The sequence below is a fragment of the Haemaphysalis longicornis genome, unplaced genomic scaffold (assembly GCF_048455015.1).
Source record: "Haemaphysalis longicornis isolate Haplotype H1 unplaced genomic scaffold, Haemaphysalis longicornis Haplotype H1 scaffold_7, whole genome shotgun sequence".
NCBI classification, from domain to species: Eukaryota; Metazoa; Arthropoda; class Arachnida; order Ixodida; family Ixodidae; genus Haemaphysalis; species Haemaphysalis longicornis.
In genome coordinates this window covers 56,162,730-56,186,224 of record NW_027526422.1, presented here as the reverse complement: position 1 = coordinate 56,186,224, position 23,495 = coordinate 56,162,730, and the positions used below count along the sequence as shown (strand labels likewise).

At 46.6% G+C, this 23,495-nt stretch overlaps 1 protein-coding gene across 1 annotated transcript in view; it reads left to right on the top strand.

Annotated features, from left to right (window-relative positions):
- LOC144145697 (glutathione S-transferase-like) overlaps nt 1–21,493 on the top strand; it is a 30,122-nt gene extending 8,629 nt beyond the window's left edge. Inside the window, exons 2-3 of the mRNA XM_077677373.1 lie at nt 18,112–18,428; nt 20,929–21,493. Coding sequence (XP_077533499.1) covers nt 18,154–18,428; nt 20,929–21,325 — 672 coding nt within the window. The 5' untranslated portion in view covers nt 18,112–18,153 and the 3' untranslated portion in view covers nt 21,326–21,493. The remainder of the gene's footprint in view (nt 1–18,111; nt 18,429–20,928) is intronic.
- The last annotated feature ends 2,002 nt before the right edge of the window (nt 21,494–23,495 follow it).

Sequence of the window (23,495 nt, the reverse complement as noted above, 5' to 3'; positions counted from 1 at the left end):
TGTATGCAAAGCCTGCTAGTTCAATCGCCAGCTTGGCTGTAGGTCCCAGCTGAAAATATACCCAGCTAGCCTAAAAATTCAGCGCATTCCACTCCATTCCGGGTAGAAGGCGCGTAAACTCATTCACATTCCATTCCTCCAGGCGTTTTCGCCATTTCTTTTCCATTCCATTCCGGAGTTGCGAAAAGGCGGAATGAATCCGGAGTCATTTCAATTCCGGAGTGATAACTCCACAACACTGGGTAAAGAAAAGAGCTGAAACCTCCACGGCAGAGACACACACAAAGAGAGAAACACTTTATTGTGCGTTCTGTGGTCTAAGGACCTGTCGCCACCCATCTTGTTCCGGGTGGAGGTTAGCTTTGCTGACCGTGGCTGTTTGCTCGTCTGGGACTGAGTTCCCAAGCACTTCCTCCCACCGCTCGTCACAGGACATTCCAGGAAAGGTGCGTCTAGGGCATCACCAAAAATTGTGAGGTATGAGGTGGGGGGAGAGGCCACCGCATACAGGGAATTCTGGGGCAGGGCATAATGAAGGCAGGATACACTCCGAGAAATCGGGAGAGTATTTGAAGAGTTCAACAGTCATTGTACTCTTGTGAGCATTGGCGCACTCCCCTCGAAAGCTGCGGGGAGTTGGATGCAATGTTCGCTACCCATGATCAGGAAGAGCAAACGTAACCGCGAACTCTTCTCATGCGGGGCGGAGTGCAGCCCCAGTTCCACTCCTGCACCAGTGCAGAGTAAACCTGCGCATCGCCTCCCGCTCCCTAGTAGGAAGAGAAAAATATCAATTTCATTCTTGTTCAGTGTGGTAGTACGCATGGAGATGCACTCCTGCCATTCACGCACACCAATTCATCAGCGATGTTTTATTTGCATACGTATATAAGGTTGAGGTTTTGGGAATTGGAGAAGCTGTTTTTCCGCATGGAGAAGACGCCGTGCATGTTCTTGGGAATGGGTGAGTTGGGTATGGACGGGAGGGTATTCACGGCGGGCGAGGTGGTAGTGGGTAGAAAAAGACCACATCAGAAATCCCACCGGGGAAACTCAGTGTAGTTGTAGGTGTCATTCATGCAGTTGCCATATTTTTGCCCGTAGACAGAAACGCAGTGGCAACCCTCTTCACACGGTCTCGACAAGAAGGTTCCACAGGTGGTGAAACAGAACTGATCCAAGCTTTGGGGCCAGGGGGATATTCCGGCGGTTGCGAGCCAAGGCGACGCCAGCAGCAGGATCAGTAGGCAGCACACCATGGCAGGGAAGCCCATTGATGCCGTTTTTAGCAGGGGCGCTTCGAAAGAGAAAGATAAAAGCGAAGCTTCATTATAAATGTATATACATGGGAAGGAAATTGCAATCTCTAAGTTGCTCCTTTCTTAAATGGGTCATTAGAAAAATAATACCAGTCTGGTTTATTAAAAAGATTTATCCCAATAACGATGACATAAACTTTGTCGCAAACTGCAGAAAAAAATGCCGCGTATCTGCTCCTTTAGTTGCAAGTGTCGACGAAAGATAATAGTCGACTGGCGTTCCTGGCAAGTAAATGTCTCCCTTCTCTTTCACGCTTACCTCTCACGCTGTTCCTCTCCCGTCTCGTTCCTCCTAAGATAACATGCTAGAGGTTTTCTCAAGTCAATTTAAATTTACCGCGTTCCACTGCTCCAAGTCGGGTGCCTCGATGCCGCCGCTGCGGTACGGCGGAGACGCGCGTGAATCGAGGCACCCTACTACAGCGTTTATAGAACCAGATTGCCCTACTCCACGAGCGTTCCAAGCAGAACGTGGAACCTATCTAGTGGAACTTTTCGTTGCTATTGCTGTTTGATTTCATGAATGCCGTCAGGAGCTAAAGTGCTAAAGTAGCGTGGACAACAGCAGGCGACGGTTTTCTGCAGTTGACGTGGTATTTCATTTGCTACCGCAAAAACCAAGCATCCATGAATTTCTGATAAAGTAACACTGCAAATCTCACTTATGCATTGATTTGCTGCCTTATATTAGCGTAATGGCTTCTTCTTGTTCAGCAATGTTTACAAGTATAGACGTTTAGATTTGGCTATGGGTATATAACACTATTGCGCAGCTTACGCTTCCCTTTGGCCGGGTGGCTGAATCGAGTCACATGCAGACAGACAGACAGACAGACAGACAGACAGACAGACAGACAGACAGACAGACAGACAGACAGACAGACAGACAGACACAGACAGACAGACAGACAGACAGACAGACAGACAGACAGACAGACAGACAGACAGACAGACAGACAGACAGAGAGGCAGACAGACAGACAGACAGAGATTTCTGCGTTTAAAAGTAGCCCAAGAAAGACTATCGTCTTTAATAATCTAGATGTTAAAGAAAACGGATGAGTCAATGGCGGCTCACCAGCTATTTTCCAACACTTTTCTATGACGTCACAGAATCTTGTTTGTGCGATTGGCGGCCACTGACTGGTTCTGTTTCATCGTATCACTTCAATGCTAGCGTGTAGTCAACACACTGACAACTATGTGTTTTAGTGCTGGCCTCGACTGCGCATCAGCTGCCCATATTGCGTCCCTCTGGCGCTAAATTCAAAAATGTTTCAATATTTCTCGCGTTTTGAGCAGGGACTGGCCTCCCTTACTCCCACTCTCTGTACACACCGAAATACAAACACTCAGACCGAAAACCAATCGCAAAAGGCAGAAATCAGAGCACTGAGAGCAGAACTCTCAGCCTTAAAGGCTCAAATGCGGGTACTATCAAAATCCCAACCACTCCGCACGCAGTCACCACTTCGTTAAAAACACATCTTTCAATAACTGTGCGAGCTACCAAAAGTTACTTCTTTCAAATAGAATTGCGCTCCTTTAAGTTCCTCGTTTGTAAGCCCCTCCACGACCCGTCGTCTATATACCCACGGGTGCTTGTAAGAATTCTGTATACACTCACTTTGGTATTTTCGCCCTGGTAACCATTCCAGAAAGGTTTTTTTTTTCTTTCGTCCCTGAGTCCTGGTGTAATGGCATAATAACCTCGTAGTTCAATTAGTCTGTTACCACTTTCCGCCGCAAAAAAAAAAAAAAAAACGGTCCTTGGGGGGGGGGTTACAGAATGTTGAATTTACGTTAAAAGAACGCCATGTTTTTTTGCATGCATTGCCATTTATTGTTTTATTGTAGCGTTTTCTTAGAGAGAAATGAACGCCATGTTTGAACTGAAAGTGAGTAAGGTTTGGTTACGGCTCTGAATGTGCGGCACTGAAAAGCAGCAGCACATACTTCGTCTATTAAAAGCTCTTTGCAACTAAGCCTCGGCGGCGGCATTTCGTTGTGTTGTTCTTTCCTTTGGTACTCCTCTATCTCAGGGAGCGTGCTTGCCCGCGCATTTTCCCTGCTAGCGAGTATTTGTGCAGCTTGTCGACGCATATTTATCGTCGTAGTTGCTGAATTGACACTTATAAGACGCACACACACACATACAAAATGACCGAAAACCGGCCAATGACGGCCTGTTTTAGTAATAGACCGGCAACCGGCCTGGTGTCTGAAAAAACCGGTCGTGCTGGTCAAAAACCCGGGCAGGTGGCAACCCTAAGTTTCATGGTTGCGACCAGAAGTGGCCGCAGTAAATACCGCAGCAGCGACGCACCACGGAGGCAAAAGCAACCGGACCCGAAAGTTCCCTGGAGGGCATGCTTCCCATGCATAAAGCCGTGTTCAATTGTTTTGGGTACATCTCTCAGGCGACAGTTTCCCGCAGTCACTAAGGTGTTCCTTTTGTACAGCCGCGTGTTAAAAAATGCGTGGGAAGAGTCAGTACACCCTTAACAAAAAATCTAGTAAAAGGGTAGTAACGGCTGTATTTACTAACTTCTTACGAACTTTACTAACCCCCAGAACGGTACGTAGGTCCTGCCACTAAGTGTGGAACCGTTACTAGTCTACACCATGGACTTCGTAACTACTGCTTGTTAGATACTAACTTTCACTCATAGTACAAAATTCTATAAATTATTCAACATAATAACTACAGCACTTTTCCCACTCCAAATTAATATTGAAAAGTTTTTTGCAAATCCGCATGCTGATTTCTGTATGCCCACATTAAAATGCATAATTCTAAAGTTATCGCTAAAATATTTCATTTTTGCAACAAGTTCACCGACTCCATCAGAGGACTTTCCGCTGCTGGCTATAAAAGCAAGAAGAGCAGATGTGTGTCTAAGTTAACTTTGTTATACTCGCTCTCCTCGTGCATCTCATTGGTTTTCTTGCTCAGTTTATTTGTTGGTTGTCTACGTGTGATATGTGCGTGTTGAATGTGTCTATGTCGTGCTGCGGCGCCCAGCAGAACCACATTGTCACGCGTAGCTTTTTGCTGCGCCCGTTTGCGTGAACGCGATAAGTGTGGGAACAAGTTCTCAACTACGACTTTAGCGCTGTATAGGTAATAAGTCGTTTACCCGAAACGGATACAAACGCTCGGTTAAGGTAGCATTTCCGTCGGGTTTTCTGGCAACCGGCTTAACTGCCGTGGCCGACTTCGACTTATTGGCGTCTTATTCGTAAGCGTGAATGACCAGTTAGTAAACAGCACTAAGTACCTAATGTGTACTGGGACAAGTAACTGGTTAGTGTTCTCTTAGTAAGTGCCACGACCTTTGTTTTTAAGAGTGTAGTATTAACTCTATGGCGGGAAGGTTTCAAGGAAGTTATTCCCGTTTTACGAGGGACTCACCTGATCGCATTCGTATGAAACTTACTTATTCCTGACCCACGGTGTTGAAAAGCATCGTGTAGCACTACGAATTTTTTGGCAGGTATATAAAAGTGTCGTTAACGACCTAGTTGGCTTATTTTAGAAATATATCATTTACTTACGCAAATAACGAAAAGTAAACAAGAAGGCCATTTTCGTTCATCTAGTTTTCACTAGATGGCGCTGGCTGCCTAGCAAGCGAGAGTTTTATTTCTTGATTTCACCACAGAAGTTAGATATTTCAAAAATAAGCAACCTCTACGCCGATTAGAGCATTTTCACGAATCTGCAAAACTTTTCGTGTTGTTCCACGATAGTTTTTTAAGCCACTGGGTCATGTAGTAAGTACCATAGGGATACCTCCTTACGGACACGCAAAGCAAGAACACATCTTGCGCGGGCCAGTTCGAATAATCAGATCTATTCAGCGCGGCAAAGAAAAGCATAGAAATTAGGTACTCGTAAAGTTTAACTTGAGAAACGCTGGAAACACTGAACAAGGGCAGTACGATTGCCTGTATTATCGCAGAAAATATAGACCGCAAAGACCAACCTTCGTGCGAAGTTTGAGCGTAATCAATTCAGCCGTTTCTCCGAACTTATTTTTAAGGACACCCATCTATTGTTCCAACTTGAAACGCACTGTAAAATAATCAGTCGCGCAGTTTTTATTTCACTTTCGCATTTAGTTAGACTCCGCCTGTTAAAGCGACATTCCTGAGAAGTCACGGGAGAAAAATGTTCCTATCACCTAGCAATTTCTAAAATTTTTTCTCTGGATATTGATATAGACAGAGCGTCTGCATGTTTCCCAATAGAGCACCTGAAGCCCTAAGAGTTCGTATATGCATTATTTGGTCTTTTCAGAGACAAAATCTTTGCTTATTGTAGGTTAGTGAAACGCCGTGTACATGAAGGCCTATCCTCCATAATGGTGTTCGCGAAGGGGCCAAAGTAGAACAAGTACATGTATTGCCGCTTAAGGTGCAAACATAGCTTACCGTCGTCTCGTCAGCGTGGTATAGCAACTGTTGATTGTCCGTTGTACAGCCGTAAGGCGTCTTCGGATTGCTTGCTGAAGCAGCTTTTGTACCGCCCAAAGCGACGTGTCAGGAGCGCCGTCAGCAGCAGAGGCTTCTGGTGGGCACGCAACGCTCTGAAACCTGAACTTCGCGCGCGTGCCTAGAGCGATGTTTATTGCGACCTTCATCTCGGTATAGTGTACCGGCACATGCAGATTCCTGGTGAAATTAACGCGGCTGTAGAAAGACGAGACCACGCAGAAGGTGGTTTAGCAATGCTGCTTCTCGCGCCGACATGGCGCCGACAGTTCTGAAACGTTGAAGCGCTAGTAGAAGACGTTGAAGGAAAATACAACGCACTGCGCTAGGTTTTAGCTTAGAGCACTGCGTTTCATCTCGTTTTCGTCCACTCACGCTGCCGCGCACGTTTTATAACGCCGCATAGCTTGACTGAGTTTAAAGGAGCCATGAAGACAAAATACAAGTTTGTTTTATTGAAAAGATTTCGTGTTTTATAGTTCCCCCAGCGCTTGCCCGGATACAAACGATACTTTATTCACTGAGAAATTAATCAATTTAGGTTAGAATTCTGATTTTTCCGCGGAATCGTGTGTTTTCGTGGTCCGCAATTACATCACAGGAACCGACCGCTATGCAGCCGATTCCGATGCATTGTTTACCGTTAGTGAACCTAGATGGCGCCACCATACTGTTACAAGCCGTTTTCTGCCTTTGGTTTGTTTTTGACCGTATTTAAACCTGGCTTATTTTTGTTCTGGGAGGAAATAATTGTTTCGTGAAACATAGTGCTCGCTCGACAAATATGGTCACGTAAGACACCCTGCTTGCGTCAGTCGGCCAGTGTCGTCCGAGACAACCCCAAAGCCCCGCAGCGCTGTGCAGCTAAACCAAGCATAGTGCGCGCAGTACCAACAGCAGTACGCATCAGTACTTCTATGTTTACGCTTGCTTTCGTAACTCCCACTGTTTGTCCCACCATTCTTACTGATATAAAAAGAATGGGCGTTAAATTTAAGCGTAAATAGCTCGTTCGGTAAGTTGATAAGCTTTGTCTAATTTGCGTCTGCTTTTTCCGGCCTCCGCCAATCGTAGAGCTGGCTGGTATGTCATAATAGGTACAGCCGGTAAAAGGCTTGTCTATAACACAGCTTTCGTACTCTCAGCCCTATCCTTCCCCGCCAGAGCGTGATTTGAATAAAACTACTGAGGAATTCAGAAGTCTTAGCCCTTCGCTTTTGCCTCCGACATGTTTGGCACGAGTATGTTTCGGCAGTTTTCGGATGTAGCTGGTTGAAGTTGAAATCGCTGTTATAGACAAGCGTTTTACCGACTGTACTGTTACGGGAAATGAGCGAGTGGGTCGCATGGCCGTTCCCTTTTTTCCTAATTATATCGCTTATTCCAGGGAAGTTTACGTTAAAAGTGGTGTCAGTTTGATTCTAACGAGGAAATTTTTTGAATGAACCAAACTTGTGTTTTGTCTTCATGGCTCCTTTAACTTCATATTTAAGTGGGCAATGATGACAAGAGGTACAGTCATGGACAATTCAAATATGAACCGCGGAGCGCACGGCCGAAGATACCGGCGCCGTCACCTGGCAGCGGCCGTGGAAAACGCACGGACATGCGCAGTTGAGATGCCAAGATCCCACTGCGATATGTCGCCCTCTCCTCGCTTGCATGCTTGCTTTGTCGCAATGCCGCAAGAGCGCTGCAAGCACTGAAAGGACTACCGCCGCTGCAGCCGAAGGTGTTGGTCGCGTTGAGAGCAATGCGGCGCGTATAATTGCCTGAAGCTGCGGCCAGTGCTTGCGTGGGAAACGCGTGCACGCTATCGTAAGGCATACTGTTGAGCTCATCATGCTTTCTTGAAGAAAACCAGCGCACAGAAATGGAGACAAAAATAAATGAATTCCGCCTGACTGTTGATGGCACTGCAATGCTTTCCGTTCGTAGTGCAGGGGCTCGGGAATTGAACAATGAGCTGGCTGCCGAGAATTCGCCTTTGTTTAACGGAGTAATGGCTTAGTCATTTAGCCGGTTCGGCGCTTGTACAAAACAGTAGATATACCACCAGAATTCGTCTCCACTCATATACATTAACTGCAAGCATTATGTGGGCTGGGAAAATTACTGGCAGAGTTATAATAATAAAAATTAAGAAGACAGACAGGTCCAATCATTTTATAGACCAGTTGTCCTTGTACAACAATTTTGGCGGCCAGATTTTTTTTGTGTGTTTTTTGGCAGGCACCTCAGTGCTTGTGGAAACTTGCGGAGCGGGCCGCACTGAGCATGGTTTGGGCGTGGCCCAGGTGTCCATCGTTATTTGCTCAAGTTGCTGCCTTCCACATGCAAAGCTATGTCGGCAATGTGACGCCGGCACACGCGGGGAGCAGGCGCCCGTGTAAGCCGAGCACACAGTGACCGCAGATACTATCTCGCGCAGCATCGCTAACATTTGTTTTCAGCGCTCTGGCGGCATGGCGACAAGGCAAGCATGCGAGCACCATGCCAGCGAGCAGAGGGCAACATATCGCAGTGGGACACGCAGCCTCGCTCCCGACATCGCAACTACGCATGTCCGTGCGTTTTCCTCGGCGGCTGCCAGGTGACGGGACCCGATCTTCGGTCGTGCGCTCCGCGGTTCGTATTTGAATTGTCCATGACTGTACCTCAACGGACACCTGCTTTTCACTGAAAAAAAAATGATAATAACAATATGCAGAGATTAAACCGGGAGTTGACCAGGGGTTTCGGCCCCTCGTTGTAACGAGGTCACGTGGAAAGAAAATTGATTTCGTTATAGGCGATGATTTGTTAACAGAGACGTTAATTTCCTCTCCCGGCCTGCACCGCATTCGAGACCGTAGGGAAGCTTTGAATAAAGCGATATTTCGAATAAAGCGATTTCATTATACCGAGGTTTTTTGTATTGGATCAGTCGAGAAAGATGCCGGAAGTGGTCGCCAGTCTCTTTTGAGAAAACGAATCTTTGTGGGTGAGTTAAATTGCCCCAACTTTAAGTTACGTTGAGGCATCCTTTGACCGAGGGAATAAGGATGCACAAGCGAGTAGAAAATAGTTAAACAGGAAGAATACCGGACATAGGGGACCGAAACAGCGAAACGACGTGACGCAGTTATTTATTGCAGAAGTACTGCCACCGGGACCAATGACTTTGCTGCTTATGCTGTCAGCGCGCTACTGCTTCTGTCTGTTTTGTTGTTGTTGTTGTTTAAAGAAGGCGTGCGAATATTTGAAACTTCAAATACTTCGCGTATAGTGTTTGCTATTTCATTCAAATCGCAGCGCAGTTTTACCGTACGAAGAATTCGCATTGTTCGAATAATGGAAAAACTATGCCAATTTTTTTGTTCCACTGCTTTTTTATATTTACAAATAATGGGGCACTAAAAGTTGGCTCTGCGGCATGACATGCACAGTTTAAAGCTTCGCCGCACAACTTTCTCTTTTTAATAGTTGGCTTTTTTTTGCACAACGCTAAAGCTGTGCAAAAAAGCCTAACATACGCAAGCCTTGTGCGCAACAATCTTATTCGAACTCAGGTGTATCATAGCTGAAGTATAAGGTCACTTTTACGGAATTTACAAGCTGGGGATACGTTTTTCATCAAAATAGTGGCGTGAGCGAGTAATCAAGAGTTCGTACTTGTTGGCAACGCTTGCAGCAATGTTCTGGCCATACTAGCCACTGACATGCGCAGCCTCTATTCAATCACTGAAGGGACCAGTGAAATACACCTTCCGCGTTCACAGCACGTTGAGGAACGCGCATTTCTTCAAAACACTGTATACCAGTTGTTTGTCCCACTGCTTCGACACCTTTAGTTAATCTTATATTTTTTTGCACCCCTTTTTATCAAGCTGTACTACATGAACACTTAAGTGTGCTTATTTGGCTGGCCTTATTTGTATATTTTTATATCTTTATCTAAAAAAATGTATTTTCTGTAACTATGTTTTAGGACCCCCTATACGCACTAATGTCAGTATTACTGTTTAAAGATTTGATGCAACTCGCTGTCCCAAATTTTATATTCGCACACCTGTAGGTGTTTTTTTGCGTCAATCAAAAATCAACCGGGTAGGACTGACTGACTGTCCACCCAGCTGTCGTTTTGGTTTGACGGCCCAAACCAAACGCCGCTGCCCAAACGCCGTTTATTGCCATTGTTAGAGCGTACGATGAAGGAGAGCCTCCTCTCTTTTTTCTAAACTGTGGCACTGTTTTACAGCTGACCTTTTCTAGCGCTCGCCTTGACAACAGTCTCTGCTAGTATCGTGTCGCGTTCTCTCTGGAGCAGGTTTATCCGCCGCGCAAAAACCTCTTCCCTGTATAAAAGAATTCGTAAAAAAGCTGTGGTTGATTCCTCTGGCACAGGAATCAGTAAAACACGAGAGTGAAATGTGCAGCGAAATCTGCAGCTGGGCATGATTTGCGGTCGGCGGCTGTCTTGTGGGTGTGCTTGGCGAGCGACGTCCTGCTGGCGGGTCGCTTCGGCAAAGGTATACTGACGTCATTTCCGTGACTGATATGACGTTAGTGAAATCTTGGGGTATCGCGGCATAAAACACTTTCGTGTTAAAATATAAAACCCGAAAACGAACAATCTTAAGTATAGCGTACTCTTTAGTACTAAGGGTTGCTTCCCCGCAAGAAGACGCTGCGTGCAGGGGTGCACCCTTTACAGGCCGCTTGCTTTGTTGTACTGGCGTCACTTCCGTGATGGATATGCCGTCACGAAATCTCCGTGTATCGGGGAATAAAACACTGCCGTGTTAATAAGAAACGTCCTACGGCCTCCATATTGCGATATATAGCGGCTTATATTGCCGTTAAGCCATGTCTTCTCAGCAATGCATTAGTGTTTAGAGATGAAGCCGACTTTGAAAAAATTGGTGTAAGTTTGGTTTTTGTAAGCTGGCTTTTTCACATTAGTTGTTGCGCAGTGAAGCATGACCATCTAGGGAGGGAGGATGATTACAGAAAACGCTCTAACTCAGGTGTTATCGAAGGTACTCCGAAACAAATTATATGAAAATTAGCAGCTAGAAAGACTCTACCTTTAAGCCGAGTTTCGGTACCTGTCGCAATGAGTTAGTTCACCGTGAAATCGTAAATATTAAAGAATTACTGCCTACTATTAATACGTGGGCATCTATGGAGGGAGTGACGTTATAGAAAACGGCTGTAACTGTTGTCTTACGAGAACTATCCGAAAAAAAAATTCTATGACAATCAACTGTTAAGACGAGTCTAACATTATGCACCACAGCTCCGCTAGTCATCTTTTTCACAGAGTGTAAAGGGACTGATTTAATTTGTTTAACTGGGTGCGGTGGTTGTAATTTGTTTTTGTAAAAACATAGTCAATATATATTAAATAAAATAACACTCCCTCCCTCGGCTATGTGTTCATGTTTTGCCTCAAAGGTGAATTTTGATTTCGCAATTATAAACAGTTGCGAGGCTTGTTTGCCTAAAATACTTCTTGTTCGAACACACTATTATGCCAGATGCGCTTTTTTGTCCCGGTATAGACCCGTCAGTTGAATTTCGGCATCAATAAATGTGACTTTGAAAAAAAAAAGGCAGAGCAAAAAAGCGACCCACGCCAAAAAATCCTCCCGCGGTCAGTGAAGGTATACTTTGCACAGAAAAACAAACATACAAATGTACAGGAGCCCCGAACTTGGAACCAGACAAGCCAATCACCCCGGCAGAGGTACGCGCAGCACTTCTGAAACTCCGCAGCAACACCACTCCAGGCAAAGACAAGATCACCAATAAAACACTGATCAACCTCGACGACACTTCCATAGAGCTCCTCAATAACTATATGAACGAGTGTTGGACCGACAGCAAGCTTCCCAAAGAATGGAAAGAGGCAGAAGGGAGGCTCTTGCCTCACTTACCTACGCCCAACCTACGCCAATTTCTTTAACATCTTGCGCAGGGAAACTCATGGAGCACGTCGTTCTACCGAGATTTCAAAACTATCTCTGGAATACCGATCGCATGCCACACACAATGTTTGGATTCCGGCCAAAGCTATCGACGCAGGACATAATACCACAATTAAAAAAAAAGAAATTTAATTTTGAGACCGCAAGCAAAAATGCACCCAAGGCAATTCTTGCACTTGATCTAAAGGGAGCATTTGATAATGCAGCCCACACAGCCATACTCAGAAATCTCGCCTCCTTAGACTGCGGAGAGCGGACATACGGCTACGTTAGAGATTTTTTAAAAGCCAGAGAGGCGATCCTGAAAGTAGGCGACCTGCAGGCCGACCCCCACAAATACGCAGGGTCCCTCTAAAGAATGACGTCATTTCACGTCTCAGCCAGCCGAACTGCATGACGTGCCATTTTTTTACGTCCATAGATAACGATATGGCTTTTGCATCAGTAGTCTGAACATAGCTTTAGCCACTGAGCCACCGCCGCGAATGAAGCTGTTCTAAACTGGTCCCATCCAGCAGATAAAACAAGCGCTTTCCCGCACTACCCTGCGGCCTTGCGGGAAGACGATGTTGTACCCAAGGAGTGAGAGGCTGCCTCCAGTTGCATCGCCTATTATATGTACTCTTTGCATCGTGCTCTGGCTAACCGATTAGGTAGTGTTAAAAATATCCAACTACGGTGAATTACGAACCCAGGGGAGAGGGCTCAAAGCAGGGCTCACCTCGGAAGGCAAACGACCGCCCAAACGAATGGGTTTGGCAGCTTTGAAAATGGCCTGGAAAGCGCTTTCCTGCACCTTTCGTTGCCGTCTTCGAGGCTGACGGAGGAACGGAAACTGCATTCTTTGGAGCTCGAACATCTCCTTCTGTCAGTGTGGTTATCGTGTGCAGAAAATGGTGACGAACTGTAAAAACCAACTAATCATGACTAGAAACAGGAACTTTAGGCACGAAAAATCAAGGTTTTAGGCGCCTATAATAGGCGCTGAAAAGTGCCATTCAGGCATTTATGGGCAGCAAATATTGTGGTTTAGGCATATCCAAGCTCAATTCGTATTTAGTTTTGCAGCATATTTCACGACAAACTTTTGACTTACAGTAAGAACAGCGGACAAGTCTTGTGCTGTGGGAAAGTAATTTTATTTTCTTTGTGACAAGTAGCCACGCAAGAGTTGCCATTTTAACAGATTTACGTAAAATGCAGGATTCTTCGACAACAACAGAAAGCTTAAAAGCCATGACAAGCCAGACCCATCTCAATTATTTGCGGCTTTAAGATGTACTCCATTTAAGTCGATAACTGCGTGCGAAAAAATAATATTCAACGGTCACGGAAGTTGGGGGAGCGTGCTTCGGAACGCTCCGCGACCTGATTCCATCCAGAATATCAGGAAGTTTGGTGCTTAGAACTTTCGTCAGCTGTTTTAGCACACGGAATCCAGGAATTTTATGTCAGACGTAATGGCAGATTGTCAGACAGGAATGGCTATATCAGCTACCCGTCCTTTGGAGATGGTGGCGGATCTGTCCTGTACCTTCTAAATGAGCTCAGCATTCTCAGTCAGAGTGACACCTAAGCTCTAGGCTGCGGCAGAATCGGTAACTGCTGCTTGAAGATGCAGCTGGAGACCCAAGAAAAATCTTAAGTGCAGGTATTTATTAGTTGGCACAGCAGAACTACCCCCTCAGCTCTTCGCAGCGCCGGTGAATCTCATCGATAGTACAGGGAAGTGCAAAACTTCCGCACAAACTACTGGGCTGCCCTATTCTGCAGAAGCAGATGACTAGCGAAGCTGCCGGAATAACACCATTCAGGAACTAAGCACTATGTACCGATTATCAATATTAGAGAGCACGCAACATTGGTTGCCACTAATTCCCTTATTGCTAGGTTTACAAACGCCCTTGAAGGTTACCCGGCACGGAAAATGACGGCTGCCACCACTAGAGAAATTCAATAGTGCCGAAATCTTCCGTCATCTTCCGTCCGGCATCTTCCGCCTGTCAGTGTTCCCGTGATCGGCGGAGGACTGTGCACGTGGTCGTGGCGTCACCTTAAAACGTTTGCGCCGTTGCTCCACGGACACAGCGTGTCAGAAGGGCATAGAACAGCTCGTGTGGACAGGGGTGTCGTCGGTGAGGTTGGCTGCGGTGTCGCTGCGTACGGGTCTCTGGGAGCTCGGCCGATGTGGCGAAGTCGAGGTGGAGGTGGTGGGTGCAGGGCTTGCGTTTCTCGGCTTGTTTGGCACCGGCTCGCGGATTTTTTCTAGAAAACGGAATGCGAAAAACACTGCGGCTTCTCAAGCGAGAACAGCCCTTGCAGACCATCGAATCAAAAAACCAAAAAAGGCAGACATGGCACAAAAAATGTAATTTTAGGCGCTAAAAAGCCCATCTAGCCCCATATAGTCAGGATAGGCACTTGTAGGCATAGTAAACTATTGCTTGAAACATTCCCCTTTCCTTAGTTTATGCGTATATGTTTAATAGGCTTGATAGGGATTTTGATTGATTTTGCCTAAAGTTCCGGTCTCTAATCATGACACACTTTAGGCCAGCTCGCCGACGGGGAGCTTTCGTGAACGCGTCACTCCCAGCCAACTGCCGGTATACTTTACTGGAAGAGTTTCGGGGAGAGTTGCGGAACGGTTGATGTTCGACCTATTTTGCGGAGGTTCCACCTTGTAAATCAGCGTTTGATTAAGCAGTCTTAGCACCCCATCCGTGTAAACCAAAACGATGTGATTTGTTCGTAGTTTTGTCTGAACAAAATGGTATGTTTAAACACTGCGAAGTCTAAGGTCCATCATATCAATCGATAACTGTGGCGATCTTACCAATGAAAACGCGTCCATTTTTTTCTGGTGTAATCTTTACGAGTGCCCAAATATACAACATTTTCGAGGTGCGAATCCATTATCCGCCTGTACGAGGCGGTGAACGAATCGAATAGTTCGCACTCAGCACTATAATAAATGTGTATTGTTTCCACAATCCGCGCACATTCTTTTATTAGTTTTCGAGTATTTAGTGTTACGCCATGCGAAATTATTTTTGTATTGACTTTCTAATGGGACAACAAGTGCAAATGTGTTATCGATTACTTTTATTTTCATATTTTTTCCCTTTTCCCACCCTCCCCATCCCCTTCAGGGTCTTATGACCTCCTCCAATAAACAGCCAATCAATCAATCAATATTTTTCTAAAAAGATGAGGGAAGCTAACACTAACGCGTAAGACTTGATGCAGCGCTTGAAGCTATACGCAACCTTCAAGTCTACCACGAAGGTTTAAGTCCACAATTGCAGCCGATTTGCTTTTCCTTCGCTGCCCCAGTGACCTTTACTTCATCATTGTTGCTGTAAGTGGGAGCGTCATTCATTTTTTTTTTTTGAAGTGATAACCATTGGACATCACGTTAGAGGGGAGTACGCTATGGCGTGTCTTTCTTGTTGCGGGCAAGTGTTTCCACGATTACGGCAATTGCTGGAGTCTTTCTGTTTCCGAGCAAGTGTTTCCATGATTGCGACGAACTCTGGAGGTCTTTTTTTTATCTTGGCCAGTCTCCCCAAGTGTGTATGCATCGCACGAACGTGCGCCGGGGACGCTGGGCGGTTGCCGCGAGGCGTGCATGAGCGCTAGCCATTTTCTTGGTTTTTTTACCTGTCGGGTGGTCGCCGTGAAGCCCCCGTTCACGTGCGCGCGTTTGGCATTTTCTTGGTATTTTTAACTGCGGATACGAAAAATTAAGATTTGCTATACAGCTTCGCTGTTAAAAATAAATGAACCCCTTCCATCCGGACTTCGGAGTGCACGCGAAGAAAATGAAAACGAAAACGACCGCTGCCGTCGATTGACCGCCACTTCGGCGTCTCTGAGCACCGGATCCGCCTGCCGCTGTCGCTTCGCCTCCACGTCGGCATCTCGAACATCAGGGTTGGCACGTCGCTGCTGTTGCTTCGCCTTCGCCTCCGCTTTTGCTCGAATAAATTCGGGATCACTCCGGCAAGCACAAGCACGTTCGCCAGCCCTCTCACGTTCACGTTCTTCAATGGTCGCCCGCTCTTCAGCAGAGCGAACCATGCGCGGCCTACCCATGCCGCAGATGACGGTAAACTGCCCGAAGTGAGCGAGCGAACGCACCTGCGATGTGGCGTGATGCGAGCGACGACGCTGATTGGCTCCCATTGTGGCATGATTAAACAACACACTTGTGCACGCGTGCCCGCGCCATTAGGGTAAATCTATCTATAACCTCCGACAATGGCACATTCAGCTTCATCTATGGCCAATTCCTCCGAGTGGGTACGTGTCAAACATTTCAAGGACGTCACCATCATCACCGTCAGTAGAGCATGTGGATAAAGTTGGCTTCGCCGCAAGACGTTTTTTCGCATATGCCACCACCGACGGTGCAAGTCAGCCAGTACAAGCTTCGCTTGAAAAGATACTTCGTAATCGATGCTGTGTGACGTACTGCACGGAGTGCACGGGAAAGACGATTTAATGCGCCGCGTTTTGCCTTAATGACATCACATTACCCGCATAGACTCTGTTAATTATTTTGATAGAAACTCTCAAACTCTCACATTAACGAGGAAATCGGGGATAAAAAGACACGCCACGAAGATACTTATACACTAGAATATTAGTAAAACAAAATTGAAGAACGATTCAGGAAAAGCGCCCAAGCTCAGAACAGGGAATGGGTCGAAGAACAGCCAGTTCAAGGGCGTACAGTCCGGACCGCGTCAGTCTTATTGCCGTTGGAAGAGCTGTGAAACACGCAGGTGCCATAGTCGCTGAACGGGTAGAAGACGCAGTGGCAGCCGGACACGCACTCGACGTAGTCGACGCCGCCGCAAATTCGGCCGCACTGGATCGCGGCGTGCACCGGACCAGCCGTACTGCAAAGCAGAGCCAGCGTCATGACAAGGTGCCCGCATTCTAAGAACTCAGAAAAGAGGAGCTGGACATAAAGGGCTGTAAGTCCAAATGAACGTTTCCCAGCTCTATGACATCGATGGGGCCAATTAGAGCCCGTCACTATCTCTGTCCCGCAAGTTGATACTTTCTTCACACGTCCTCCTGCCCTGGTTCCCGTCCTCCTGTCCTGGTTCCCGTCCTCCTGTCCTCCTCCTGTCCTTGAGCCATGAACATAGAGGGCGGGAAGCCTAAATCGGTATTTCTCAACTCTAGGACGTCGAAGGGACCAATTAGCGCTTGTCATCACCCTTGTCAGCAAGCTGGAACGCTTTTCACCTTTCATTTTGTACTGTAACTCCAGTCAGGTCCATGAAGCGGATAAGACCTCGAAGGACGGAGGAGGGAGGTCAAGTTCCTTTTACGCATTGTTCTCTTGAGGAGAGCTCGCTTATTTATGCGGTCAGTCCTCCGAAACGGTATAGCACCTAATATGAGATGGGAAGGCGAAGGACGTTTGACCGACCAATAAGTTCCACCGTGTTCTTTCTTCATTCGCTTTCGACCTCAGTTATGTTCACTAGAATTTGCATGCCGTTTCACCCTTCATAATATCTGCGGAGGTTAAACCTCGTGCTTGCATACTGTCTGAGTTCATTGCACACTGTCTGAGTTAAAACCGCTTTTGTATTACTGAAGAACAAGAGCTTTTTTGAAGAGCCGTATCGCATTTGTTTTCTCTTTTCGAAATTAAGCGGTAATGCAAAGTCATGTCGTTGCCGCTAGTTTTCTGTTACGAACGTTTGCATAGCAACTTTAATTTTGTCAGGGCGCTCAAGCTGTGAAAAAAAAATCTAACTTTCAAGTGATAATTTGTGCATAAATGAAGCGCAGAAGTGACATTCGGGAGCAACAGAGCATCGTTTTGACAGAATGCCACTGGTAAACGTCTTTTATGCGTACCCTCCAGTCGACCTCGATAACAATAGACAACGTGTATCCTTCAGCAAGAATCGAGCTCCTTATGATGCCGCTTTAAAGGTTGCCTAGAAATTGTGAATGACAAATTGTCTTTACTATTATATTTCAATTCACCAGCAAGTGGTGTTGTGCGGCACTTTGCACAAGCCCTTTTCAGCTCCTTAACGAACACCAGCTCTCAATATACAAACAACAGCTAAGAAAAAAAAGACATTTGTTCTCACAAAGTGTTATAGCTCAATTACGTTCTCCGCTAGAAAATTCTTTTGAGCAAAAGTTATGATAAAATTTAGCGACCCTTTCAAGCCTCTTCTGAATTCTTGATATATTTTCCTTCAGAGAAATTTAACAGCCATCTACAATCTGCATCATAGATAACGTGCCCTCTATTCATTTTTCTTCTTTTTCTTTTCACGAAGGTGGAGGAAAGAGGTGCGTAAAGTCGTCTGAAGAGCGACACGATGCCTCCTCGAAGGCCCACTGTGGGCTACTGGAACGTCCGCGGCCTGTGCCAGTACATCCGCAACCTGCTCATCTACAAGGGCGTCTCCTTCGAGGACAAGCTGTATCGGTTCGGCCCGGCGCCGGACTTCGACCGCTCCCACTGGCACGGCGAAAAGTTCTCGCTGGGCCTCAAGTTCCCCAACCTGCCGTACTACATCGACGGAAACGTCAAGATCACGCAGAGCTTGGCCATACTGCGATACCTGGCCAGGAAGCACGACCTGGCGGCAAGGTAACCAACCGCTAGCTGTTTGCGGCTGATGTGCTGATTTAGAAACGAGAGACATCCATACAAGGTTCGATGAGAATCGCTAGTTGTATGGAGAGAAAACGCAGTGGTGAAGCTACTTTCCAAGTGAGCGGATCTTAATTTTAGAATATGTTTGTGTTCGCCTTAAAGGGGTCGATATACAACTATGTTCAATTTGAAGGCACTCACTTAGCACCATTCCAGCCACGAAAGACGTTTTTTGACTAAAAAAACGCAAGAAATGTTGAAACACTTTAAAATTTCGCGCCACAGTGACAATATCGGCAGGAGTGACGTAGTATGGGCCACACCCTATCAGTTATCAGTGTACTACACAGTTGTCAGTGGGCATCCTCGATTTACCAGTCCTGGATGGTCCGCGGGCAGTCCGAGGACTGCGTTCCGACCGGAAGTCCCAGAAAAATACATGAAAAAATCAAGCGCAGGATCTCGTCTCGGGCAGTCCGCGGTAGATCCGGGACTGATAATCGAGGAGGTTCAGTGTACTAACTGCACGTTACCATTCGAGTGATACGATCACACAGAAATAGAAGCCCCACTACAATCGCCCAGTCATGGTGGCGAACTGCTCTAAAAGACTGATAGTAATTTTTTTTAAAAGAAAAACAAAAACAGACAAATCATCTTCCTGTTTGTTTTGTTCCCAGCTCTAGCCACATATCTTCGTGCTGTTTTCCCACCAGATGAGTTGATTACATTACGCTAAGCATCCTCGTGTACAAACTCCTTTTTAGCATCGTCGTAAACCAGATAAGGAATGGCCTTCGAGAAGCTTGAGCTCCCTGAGTACTTCCTCGTAGTTGTTAGGCAAGCACGCGTATTTCTCCAGGTTTCTCCGTTATCATCCGACGAACGTGTGACCCCTCACTTCCGAGAATACGAAAGATAAAAGCTTGATCTATTTTGGTGCACACCAACAACGGTGTGTCCGCGCTGGCTGTGATCTCTTCACTAAAACAATACAGAAGAAGACGGAGGAGCAGCACTTATCCGTTATGGTGTAAGAACATGCATTGTTGTTAAAGCAAGCCCGATCGGGAACGCAGCTTCACTGCTCTCGTCGTTCACAGCACCAAAAGCAAAACACAGATAAGTACACGCAACATAAGCGCGACTCTGTGCTTTGTCTTTCATTGCTGTGGACCATGAACGCAGCCCAACGAGACCAATTTTCGGCGCTTCTGAACTTCGCCGCTATTTCCTGCTCAAAGCTAACTCAACAGTACTTAACCCATCCTCCGGTTTGTGCGTGCTTGAGCATTTATAGCGCTGATGTGAAATACAAAAATTCCTGGTCGGTATTCCACGCAACTCAGTCCTTACTTGTTCCCACGAGAGTATCACAGCCACAGGGCCAGGACTACTTCACTGAGAGGGAAGTAAAATTGGGGGGTTTTGCATACAAATGTTATGAGCTGCTCCTAAGTCTCGAACGAAGCTAGCAACCACAATTTCTTTACAGTGGTACCAACGACATAAGGAACACAATCGGTCGCTAGAAAACTACCCCAGGCCCGTGCTCACATATTGGTTCCCATTCATGCGGACTCGTGAATGGCCACCTGGTCGCTGAATATACCTAAAGAGTAATCTGGTGCCAAGAAAAACAAAGGCTGCCCCAGGTTCTCACCCGAATACGAACAAATAGCACGTCGGACTCTTTCTTTGGCCTCTGAAAATAGAGCCGCCATCAGATTTCGAACCCACAACCTGGTGGTTCGTAGCAGGAAGAATTACTCACTGCACCACGCCGTATTTTAGGCTGTCAGAGTAATATCTAATGCTCATTTTAGGGGCGAAGCCCCTTAGGGGCTCGGGATTTTGGCGTCTTCTGTCGTAGTCGTAAGCGTCGTCTCATCTAGTCACAGTACTAAAACACCGGGACACTTGTTTACGCCTCGCGCTGGAACACTTCGTAACATGTACTAAGAAAACACCAGGACACTCGTTTACGCCTCGCGCTAGAACGCTTCGTGCTTCAAAGACACGAGACCTTTACAGCAAAGCTGTGTACCTCTATCTCTAACGGTTTCCCCTCCGTGGGCAAAAACGCGAAGGCGCCAAGAATACTATATACAATGCTTGCTTCGCCCCTCCCCAGGTTTCACGCTAGTGGAGATGGCCCGAGATTTTTTTTAGATTGATTGATCGTAGGGTTTAACGCGCCGACGCAGCGAAGGCGATGAGGCGCGCCGTAGCGGAGGGCTCCGGATTAATTTTGACCACCTGGGAATCTTTAACGTGCGCCGAAATCTCGTACACACGGGTGTTTTTGATTTTCGCTTTTTTTTAGAACCACAGACACTATTATGACCCCTTGGGGTGTTTGCGAGCCACGATACAAGGGCTTCTCAAGGGCTTCAGGCTGTGACCTGTGACTGGTGTTCCATCGCTTGCTGTGTCTTCACAGAGGGAGAAAATATAAGTTCCATTAAACTGCGTTTCACTTCCGGTCACGCAGGAATGAGCAGGAAACCCTGGAGCTCGATCTTCTGGAGCAGCAAGCCCGGGACCTGGCGTGGGGCCTCGCCATGACGGCCTTCAACCCGACCTTCGACGAGGCCCGGAAGAAGTACGAAGAGAACCTAGTGAACGTGCTTAAGCCGTGGGCCGAGCACTTACAGAGCCGACCGTGGGTCCTGGGAGACAGGCTGACGTACGTGGACTTTCTCCTCTACGAGGCGCTCGACTGGAACCACGAGTTCAACCCCGAGTCATTCGCCGGATACCCCGTGTTGAAGGAGTACCTGGCGAGATTCGAACAGCTGCCAAACATCAAGGAGCACTTCGCCTCCGAGAATTACAGCAAGTGGCCCATTCTTGGGCCGATGGTCAAGTGGGGACACATCAAAGAGTGACCGTGTCAAGACCTTGCACATGAACGCTTCAGGATGGTCGAATGGAAGAACAACTAACGAGATTGCCTAAGAAGGCAGATATCTTGTTTCTCGTCTCCATGTTCTTGTTTTTCCCCTACGGGCCCTGCTAGAGATGACCTTAAAGTGACCCTGCAACACTTTTTTCAACTTTTTTTGAAATCTGAAATGATTGCAGAACGTCGCCCAACACACCCAGTACTTAAATTAGGGGGTCGCATAGTACCCCCGCCAAAAATTACTGCTCTATGCCCATCAGATAACTTGTAAACTCGCTTAAAAGATTTTTCTCGCTTTCCCGGTCTTGACGTTCTTCGACGGCTCGAATTACGTCACTAAGACCGTGCAGCGGTTGTTGGCCGGTTTTTCTTCAGTTGCAGCAATGAACGTTTTTCGGAAGCACTTTAAAAAAAAGCCACAAAAACAACTCACAAATGGAAGGCGTATCTGCATGGTGCGACGAGCAAATCACGCAGTGCCGCTCCGTACTGGCGATAACTGTAGCTTTCGCAGTTCTTCCAGACGCGAAGGAAAGAGTGAAAGCGCTTATCGAAAGTGTTGCAGGGGTTCATTTAAGCCTAATGAACTGATACTGCTAGCGAACTCCAATACTGGACGAAGAAGGAAAAGACGAAACACACGCTACGAAAGGGAGCAAGAAAACACGCATATATGTATATGAAAATAAAAACCAAGCCCAAACAAAAAACACATAAACAACGTTAGTCCGTGAAAATGAAACGCCACAATTTTCGCACTCGCTCTTGGGACTATTTATAATGAAGTACAAACAATACCCGGTTACATTACAGGACATGCGGAGGCATGTCTTGTAATGTGAACGGGTAGTGTTAAAGTTCAGTGTTAAAGTTCGTTCGGAGTATGAGTTCCTTAGTCAGTAACCAACTTGCCCAACACTCCACTTTAATCGACCTTAAGCCTAACCGCAAATTTGCGTTTGAAACCTTACTAGATGAATGAGTGAAGGTGAAGAGCTAAAAGCGTTACCTTTCACTGCCGGCGTGAGGATACACCACTGCTGGGACGAACACTGACTTCCAAGCGTCGAGGTGAAGTGCAAAGGGGTTGTTCATTTTTCAAAGCGAACGTTTTTATTTTAAGGCCGTTATTCCAGCAGTCCGTCTGAAACCCGTATGTGGTGAAGAGCAAGCTCAGTTGAAAACCTTCGGCGCAGGCTTGTATACCCGTACAAGAAGCGCGTTATGCGGGATAGGCTATGGTGGATGTCAAACTGTGTATTTATCGCAAAATCTATAGTGGTCGTTGGAAGGAGACGAGAGGCACGCTGACAGGATAAGTCCATGACGCTCCAAACTGTGTGACAGCAAAAAAAGGCAGGTTATGAGGTGATCCGACGACGGGCCGCGTCGGGACGGGGTCATAAACCCCCGAACACTGCAGGATCGATGTGAATAAAGTCCTTTCCAGTCCAGTACAGTACAGATGATCCACCTCTTATCATCGAGTTTCCTCGACGGTAGTGGTATAAAATTAAGTTGCGATAATTTGGAATAGGAAATGGGTAATTTACTCAGGTACGCCACACTTCACTAAAGGATGGCAAGTGCTGACGTCAAAAGCTTGGGTTTGTTGATACAACCTAGTATTTACCTTTGCTCCTTATCATATCTTGAGCTTTGTAATGTAAGCAGCGTGTCAGAGTGTCGTATAGGTATATTAGCGAGTATTGGTATCGGGAAAAATGTTACGTGGGTATATTGCACCCCTGTCTAAAATATCGTGTTTTAGGTATCGATCATCTGTATCGACGATACAATTTTTTTTATCGTGCCCAGCGCTAGAAAGTGCTGTTGCTTGTCCCGCTTGTGCCGTCATCATCATCGGGTTTCACAAGTAGAAGAGTCACAACGCAAGCCTCAAGGTCATTTCTCAACGCCCACCGGGCCGTTTCATCAAGATTATCTGTGCCTCCGCTCTTCTTGTCCCGGGCAACGAAACTACCTGCCTCCTGGCCCGATAGCTATCGTTCGGAGACGCTGTTGCCGGAAGCGAGCCGGAGCGCATGCTCCGGATGGTCACGCACCAAAGAGATCACACAACACTGCCGAAAATGCGCAGAACTATATCCTTCAGCACACGAGAAACTTCTGGAATACTAGTATCGAGGCTT